This window comes from Physeter macrocephalus, chromosome 14 (assembly GCF_002837175.3).
Source record: "Physeter macrocephalus isolate SW-GA chromosome 14, ASM283717v5, whole genome shotgun sequence".
Taxonomy (NCBI): Eukaryota; Metazoa; Chordata; class Mammalia; order Artiodactyla; family Physeteridae; genus Physeter; species Physeter macrocephalus.
This window is the reverse complement of record NC_041227.1, coordinates 53,511,857-53,520,303: the sequence shown is the minus strand read 5'-3', so window position 1 is coordinate 53,520,303 and position 8,447 is coordinate 53,511,857. Positions and strand designations below refer to the sequence as shown.

Sequence of the window (8,447 nt, the reverse complement as noted above, 5' to 3'; positions counted from 1 at the left end):
TTGGGTCTTCGTTGCTGCACGTGGGCTTTTCTCTAGTTGGGGCGAGAAGGGGCTACTCTTTTTTGCGGTGCGCGGGCTTCTCACTGAGGTGGCAAAGTGATTCAGTCATATATATATGTATGTATGTATATGTGTATATGTATTCTTTTTCAGATTCTTTTCTATTATGGATTATTATAAGATATTGAATATAGTTGTGCTATACAGTAGGACCTTGTTGGTTATCTGTTTTATATATAGTAGCTTGTATCTGCTAATGCCAAACTCCTAATTTATCCCTCCCTCCCCACACTTTCCCGTAAGTTTGTTTTTTCTATGTCTGTGAGTCTGATTCTGTTTTGTAAATAAGTTCATCTTTTTTTTTTTTTCATTTTTTTTTGGCCGCACTGCGTGGCATGTGGGATCTTAGTTCCCTGACCAGGGATCGAACCCATGCCCCCTGCAGTAGAAGTGCAGAGTCTTAACCACTGGACCACCAGGGAAGTCCCTGTATGATTTTTTAGATTCCACATATAAGCGATCATATGACATTTGTTTTTCTCTGTCTGGCTTACTTCACTTAGTATGATAATCTCTAGGTCCATCTATGTCACTGCAAATGGCATTATTTCATTCTTTTTTATGGCTAAATAATATTCCATTGTATATTTATACCACATCTTCTTTATCCATTCATCTGTGAATGGACATTTAGGTTGCTTCCACCTCTTGGCTATTGTAAATAGTGCCGCTATAAACATAGGGGTGCATGTATCTTTCAAACTAGAGTTTTCTCTGGATATATGCCCAGGAGTGGGATTGCTGGATCATATGGTAACTCTATTTTTACTTTGTTAAGGAACCTCCATACTGTTCTCCATAGTGGCTGCACTAATTTACATTCCCACCAACAGTGCAGGAGGGTTCCCTTTTCGCCACACCCTCTCCAGCATTTGTTATTTGTAGACTTTGTAATGATGGCCATTCTGACCGGTGTGAGGTGATACCTCATTGTAGTTTTGATTTGCATTTCCCTAATAATTAGTGATGTTGAGCAGCTTTTCATTTGCCTATTGGCCATCTGTATATCTTCTTTGGAGAAATGTCTGTTAGGTCTTCTGCCCATTTTTTGATTGGGTTGTTTGTTTTTTTGTTATTGAGTTGTACGAGCTGTTTGTCCTTATCAGTTGCATCGTTTGTGAATATTTTCCTCCCGTCTGTAGGTTGTCTTTTCCTTTTGTTTATGGTTTACTTTGCTGTGCAAAAGCTTATAAGTTTGAGTAGGTTCCATTTGTTTATTTTTGCTTTTATTTCTATTGCCTTGGGAGACTGATCTAAGAAAACATTGCTACAGTTTATGTCAGAGAATGTTCTGCCTATGTTCTCTCCTAGGAGTTTTATAGTGCTGTGTCTTATATTGAATATTTAAATCTTTAAGCCATTTTGAGTTTATTTTGTGTATGGTGTGAGGGTGTGTTCTACCTTCATTGATTTACATGCGGCTGTCTAGCTTTCCCAGCACCATTTGCTGAAGAGACTGTCTTCTCCATTGTGTATTCTATCTAATGATAAGACACTATGACATTTTCAACTTCAATTCCAGGGGTCCACAGCACCCCACATGCCCATCCTCGGAGACTGCCCAGGAGCCTCCGTGAGCCCTTGTCATGTCCCCCTTTGGAATCCAGGTGGAGGACCTGATCGTGAAATACCGGAAGAAGAAGAAGACGGTGGCCGGAGTCATCGTGGAGCCCATCCAGTCTGAGGGTGGAGACAACCACGCGTCAGACGACTTCTTCCGGAAGCTGAGGGACATCTCCAGGAAGGTCAGCACACAGGGCCAGGGCTGGATGGGGCCAAGGGCCATTTCCAGTTGGTTTTCCAGAGCAAAGGGTTAGCCTGGGGTCCTTGTAAACTTCCAGATGTTCAGAGGCTGCCTGTCGGCCTCACGGGTAGAGAAGTTGGGGGTGAGGGCAGGACAGGGGATTCTCCCCTAAAATCTTATTCCAAAGTCAGCCTCCGACCTGCTGTCTTAGTCGGGGACACTCCCAATCAAGAGAACGTCCTGGGGAAAGCCTCAGCCTCCTCCCTCTTCTTTCTAGGGATCCCACCTCATCTTTCAGCCCATTGTGGTCCACAGTGAACAGAAGCCAAGTGAACAAACCATGTTAATATCATGTCTATTTTAATGTCTTGCACGTATAACTGGCCTGTCCAAGCAGTCAGTTCACAGATAAAGGTGACATGACATGAGTTGATTTAAACACAAATGCTAAGTAAATCATAGTTCGGGTGATGAGCAGAGCTGGCAAATGCTGCACCGGAAGTTTGGGAAATGGGGCTGCCTTACAGTTGGGACACACTTCCTTCTGAGCAGGTCAACTTGCTCAGGGACCGAAGCCGATGGTTCAGGGAGCATTTGATGTTCCGGTTTCGTACCGGCTGAGCAGTTTGAGGCCGCGTGCAGACACAGCCCTGCTGGAACTGCCCTCCTGCAGCCTTAGTTTGGTTTTGCACAGCCCAAGAACACGGGCTTGGTTTGAGGTTCAGAAAGCAGTGGCTCTTGGGCTGGATTTGGGGGTCCGAGGTGGGCGAGTTGCGCTGGGTGTTTATTTCTCCTTCATTCCATCCCGGCCAGCACGGCTGTGCCTTCTTGGTGGATGAGGTCCAGACTGGAGGAGGCTGCACCGGCAAGTTCTGGGCCCACGAGCACTGGGGCTTGGATGACCCAGCGGACGTGATGACCTTCAGCAAGAAGATGATGACCGGGGGCTTCTTCCACAAGGAGGAGTTGAGGCCCAACGCTGTGAGTGTGGACCCGCCCACCCACCCGTCTCTCCTGTCCAGGGCAGGGGAGGGAGGCGGGGCAAGGGGCATCGACTTCTCATTACTGCTTCTTTCTCACCAACAAGGAACTAAGTGAATACCTAATGTGTCACAGAGGTTTCCTAAAGCCTAATTCTTATCAATTTAATTTAAAGCCAATGATTACGATTACCCCGGCTCTCTCTGCAGGGCTGACTTCATAGCAGTCCATTGTCAGGCTTCTATTTTTTTGCTTTTTGCACAAGCAAAAATATTGTTATTAGCTGCTGCTGTGAATGGAGCATTTGCTCTGTGCCTGGCCCAGTTCTAAGTATTCCTCTTGTACTTTTAATCCTTACAACAGTCTAACCAAGTAGATGGTATTTTTCTCTCCCGTTTTGCTAATGAGGAATCAGGCACAGAGAGGTTAAGTAAGTTGTCTAAGGTTACACAGCCTGTTAAGTGACAAAGTCAAGATTTAAACCCAGAGCTCATACTCTAAACCATTTTACTGTACTGCCACTTGTACATATGGATTCTTATACACACACACACACACACACACACACACACACACACACACACACACACACACATGCACAGAGTCATCAAGGGCCCAGGATCATTCCTTCCACCATTCCTGCATGTAGCTTCTACCCTCAAGGTCACTTCATGATCCAAAATGGCTACTGGAGCGCCGTCTCAATTTGACGCAGTAGGAAGGAAAAAGGAGGGAAGGATAAAGTGGCCCTCTTCTCGTCTTTTTGTACATATGGATTCTTATACACACACACACACACACACACACACACACACGCACAGAGTCATCAAGGGCCCAGGATCGTTCCTTCCACCATTCCTGCATGTAGCTTCTACCCTCAAGATCACTTCATGATCCAAAATGGCTACTGGAGCGCCGTCTCAATTTGGCGCAGTAGGAAGGAAAAAGGAGGGAAGGATAAAGTGGCCCTCTTCTCATCTTTAAGGCGTCCTTCAACATCTTGGTTTTGGCAAAAATGGCAAGTCGGCAAGTAAACTGTTTCGCTAAGGGGTCCTTTCTCTCTTGGGAGGGGAGGGAGCAAACACGCAAAGCAATGACACTCGCACGCACGCGCCCGCCTGCACACACACACACACACATGCACAGAGTCATCAAGGGCCCAGGATCATTCCTTCCACCATTCCTGCATGTAGCTTCTACCCTCAAGGTCACTTCATGATCCAAAATGGCTACTGGAGCGCCGTCTCAATTTGACGCAGTAGGAAGGAAAAAGGAGGGAAGGATAAAGTGGCCCTCTTCTCGTCTTTAAGCAGCCTTCCCAGAAATCCCACAACTGAGACTGTCAGTTGTGGGATTCTGTTTCTACCACTTTTGACAAGATCTGGTCACATGGCCACTCCTAGTTGCAAGAGAGGCTGGGAAGTGTGTTTTAGTTGGCTGCATTGACACCCTGAACGGGGAGTAAAGCGGGTGGTCTTTGAGGGTCAGACTGCCACCAATCCACTCCTGACTCCACCACCTAAGGGCTATATTTTCACAGACAAATCACTCAACCTCTCAGCACCTCAGCTTCCTCCTTTATAAAATGAGGATTACAGTAATTAGGGGTCAACCGTCTCGGTTTCCCCAGGACTGAGGGATTTCCCAGGACCTGGACAAGTTGGTGTCCCTAATAGTAGTACCTGCCTACAGGGTTGCTGTTACGGAGAGATTTTGGTGAGACCATATGCGTTATCCTCCCAGCACGTAGTAGCTACTCGCTGGGTTAGTCTCTCTCCTCTTAAATGGGGAGAAGTGTGTCTGAGGGTGTGCCTGGAACCCTGCTGATGGCCCGTGTCTTGTTGCAGCCTTACCGGATCTTCAACACGTGGCTGGGGGACCCGTCCAAGAACCTGCTGCTGGCCGAGGTCATCAACGTCATCAAGCGGGAGGGCCTGCTGAGTAACGCGGCCCATGCTGGGAAGGTCCTGCTCACGGGACTGCTGGACCTCCAGGTACTCCGCCCGGCCCCACCCCGGCCCTCCCGGATCCCCATCCACGGCTCCCCACGGCCGCCGCGGGCAACAGCTGAGCTCTTCAGTGTAGCATCACACCCGCTGCCCCAGCGATTCTGAATAGGCTGCGCCATTTCTGTAGGGGGTGCCTTCCCACCACTCCGTCCCAACCCCGTTCCCAGTTCCTGAACTCCCAGTTTTCTGCTGACACTGGGTTCAGGCATCCCTCCTTTGAGAAACCTCCCCAACATTCCCTGTCTCTCGTTCCCACCCGTGTGCCCACCATTCCCTCCTCTGGACCACCTTCTACATCCTGATCACTCCATAGCAGTGGTTGGTCTCCAGGGGGATAGATTGCTAGCCATGCACATAACTTCAAAGGTCCTAGTACCCATACTGAAAGTGAAGAAGAAGGAGCTGAAATTAATCTGAATAATATATTTTACTTCACCCATCATATCCAAAATATTATTATTTCAACATGCCACCAATATATACAATAATTCAATATTTCTTATTCTTTTTCTCATAATAAGTCTTTGAAATCCAGTATGTATTTTACACTTACAGTGCATTCCAATTTGGACTCACATTTCAACAGCTACATGTGGCCACCTCATTGGAGAGTCGAGCTCTTTATTATAATTATTTGTCTTTGTTATGTCTACTCCCTGCCCAACACGCTCTCCTAGATTTGGGGACGGGGGATGCTGCTGGGAGGAACCACAGTGTTTCCAGGACTGGCCAGCCCAGCCCAGGAGTTAGGAGGAGAGATGACCCTCCCCAGAGGGCTGGATACAAAGAGCCATTCCTCCGGGAGCTTGAAGCACCCAGTCACCAGTGAGCTGAGCAGATCCACTGATGGTGATGGTGATGGTGAAGCGAGAAGGGATGGTAGTGATAACAGCTTCTATTTACTGAGAGCCTGCTCCTGCCAAGTTCCGTAACAGGGGATCTCACACACTCTTAAGTCCGATGGTAATGCTGTGGGTGTAGATACCACTATGATCCTTATTTTACAGATGAGGAAACTGAGGTGTAGCGGGTTATTAACTTGTCCAAAGTTACACAGCTTCCACTGGGGTTTGAACCTGATTCTTGTAGCCTTCAAAGCCCATGTTCTTTTTTTTTTTTTCTATTTTTTGACGGGATCTTAGTTCCCCAACTAGGGATCGAACCCAGGCCCCCAGCAGTGAAAGTGCCGAGTCCTAACCACTGGACCTCCAGGGAATTCCCAAGCCCATGTCCTTTTTTTTTTTTTTTTTTTCCAAGCCCATGTTCTTTGCCAGCGTTTACCTCTCTGACATGATCAAGGACATAACAATAATTATTATTATTGTTTATTATTATTATTTCCATTAATTGAGAACTTGCTCTGTGCCAAACATTGTGTTAAGTGCCTTATCTCATTTAATCCTCAGAATAGGATTGCTGCATTTAGCGGGGGGAAAAAAGCAGGTTACCCCCGCCACTGCAGTTAAATTTAAATTTCACAAGTCTGAAGCCCAGGAGGGAAGGGCAGACACTGGACTTGGTTCCAGTCACAGGGCAGAGGCAGGAGCTTGTGGGACCACCGTCTTCCTCTCCCAGGCAGGGATGCCAGATTTAGCAAATTACAATACAGGACACCTGGTTAAATTTAAAAGATGGCAACTAATTTTTTTTTTTTTTTTTAGCGTAAGTATATCCCATGCAATGTTTGGGACATATGTATACTAAAAAATTAGAAGTTGCGTATCTGAAATTTAACTGGGTGTCCTGTTTTTCTTCTGGCACCCTTAACCCAGAACAACTTGAAGTTAGGAAACTATAATTCTCCTCATTTTCTGGATGAGAATGGGGAGCTTTAAACCCAGATCTGCCTGATTGCAGACTCTGAAGGGGCAAGTGTGGCTGTTGGGATAGCTGAGAGCCTCTAACTGTGCTGTAGCTCTAGGGGGAGTTTCTTTTTCTTTTCTTGGGCTGGATTTGCATTTAGACTGAGGCTGGGCAGGGGTAGGTGCTAGGAAAAGCCTCTGGGAAGGGTGGAAGGATTGGGCCCTTGCCTCCTGTCACAGTGTTCCTTCCCCTGTCACCAGCATGGCAGGAGAAATGTCAGGCACTTACTTATGTCCCCTGGGGGGACAGCGGCACCCTGCTTGCAGTTGTTGGTGCTGGAGTATGGGACGCGCCAGGGCCGGGCGTGGCAGGCATCTTGCTGTTCTGAGGCTATCACAAACGCAGGCCGCCCCTGTCCTGAGTGGCCATGAGGTCCATGTGGGCTGATGGCTGCCTTCCTTGGCTTTGATGCCGGCCTTGTGTCCCCACTGCAGGCCCGGTACCCCCAGCTCATCAGCAGAGTGAGAGGACGAGGCACCTTCTGCTCCTTCGACACGCCAGATGAATCCATACGGAATAAACTCATTTCAGTAGCCAGAAACAAAGGTAAGGCAGCCAGGGGTACCCACATTTCCTGATGGGGGGCCCGGAGGGAGGGGGAGGGGAAGGTGATTCACAGGACTAAAAATCGTCTGAACTGCCTTTCTCAAAAGAAGAGAAAGTTACCAGGGAGCTTTCCTTATACATGTATTCATTGAACGATATTCACCGAGAAGGTGAGGGGTACCCACTCTGGAGAGGGCCAGGAGAGCCAGGGTCCCTTCCTCCAAGGAGCCTGCTGTCTAGCAGGAGGGGTGACATCAAAGAGAATCTTCCATAAACAATCTATTACAGTTATAAGTCCTAGAACAGAGGAAAAGGAGCTAGAGAACGAATAGCTGGGGAAAATGTCCGGGAAATCAGGGAAGGCTTCCTTGAGGAAGTGGCATTTTACCCTACATCTTGCCGGATGAATAGGGATTGGCCAGGTGAAGAAGATGAGAAGGAGCATTCCGGGCAGGGGAAGGGATGTGTGCCTTTAGCTGCGCGGAATGAGGCATACAGAGGGAGAAAACAAATGCATGGAGTGTAACGAGGGACAGACGGGTGGCAGGGGGTGAATCAGATTCACGTCAGCCTGGGGATGAGGTTCGAGATTGTGGGCTTTCTCCTAAGAGCTATAGGAGCCATGGAGGTTTTAAGTGGGGCAGATCAGAGAGCCTACTATGTGTCAAAGCTGGCGTCTTTCACCTGGACCATCTTAGAGAATCCTGCAGCAGCCCTGAAGGGCAGGGGTAATTCGCCTCCTCTTGAGAATGAAAAAACTGAGTCTCAGGAGACGCTATACAACACAGCCAAAGACCCCCATCTAGTCAAAGGTGAAATCGCCCTTTAAACATTTTTTTTTTTTTTTTTTTGCGGTATGCGGGCCTCTCGCTGCCGTGGCCTCTCCCGTTGCGGAGCACAGGCCCCGGACGCACAGGCCCAGCGGCCATGGCTCACGGGCCCAGCCGCTCCGCGGCAAGGCCACAACAGCGAGAGGCCCGCGTACCGCAAAAAAAAAAAAAAAAAAGCAGCAGATTCCGAGAATTCCCTGGTGGTCTAGTGGTTAGATCGGCAGGCGGACGCGCAACCACTGCGCCACCAGGGAAGCCCCAAAATCGCCCTTTAAAAGAAGCAGATTCCTGGGCTTCCCTGGTGGCGCAGTGGTTGAGAGTCTGCCTGCCGATGTAGGGGACGTGGGTTCGCGCCCCGGTCCGGGAAGATCCCGCGTGCCGCGGAGCGGCTGGGCCCGTGAGCCATGGCCGCTG

The 8,447-nt window shown here is 48.5% G+C and overlaps 2 protein-coding genes and 1 non-coding gene across 4 annotated transcripts in view; 1 reads left to right on the top strand and 2 right to left on the bottom strand.

Annotated features, from left to right (window-relative positions):
* TMEM186 (transmembrane protein 186) overlaps positions 1–8,447 on the bottom strand; it is a 36,259-nt gene that overhangs the window by 13,243 nt on the left and 14,569 nt on the right. The gene's annotated exons all lie outside the window — the stretch shown is intronic.
* ABAT (4-aminobutyrate aminotransferase) overlaps positions 1–8,447 on the top strand; it is a 48,410-nt gene that overhangs the window by 29,161 nt on the left and 10,802 nt on the right. Inside the window, exons 11-14 of the mRNA XM_028498801.2 lie at positions 1,668–1,805; positions 2,618–2,785; positions 4,633–4,779; positions 7,092–7,203. Coding sequence (XP_028354602.1) covers positions 1,668–1,805; positions 2,618–2,785; positions 4,633–4,779; positions 7,092–7,203 — 565 coding nt within the window. The remainder of the gene's footprint in view (positions 1–1,667; positions 1,806–2,617; positions 2,786–4,632; positions 4,780–7,091; positions 7,204–8,447) is intronic.
* Positions 410–482, bottom strand: TRNAR-UCU (transfer RNA arginine (anticodon UCU)). Its single transcript has one exon. It is a non-coding gene; the product is annotated as a tRNA-Arg (tRNA).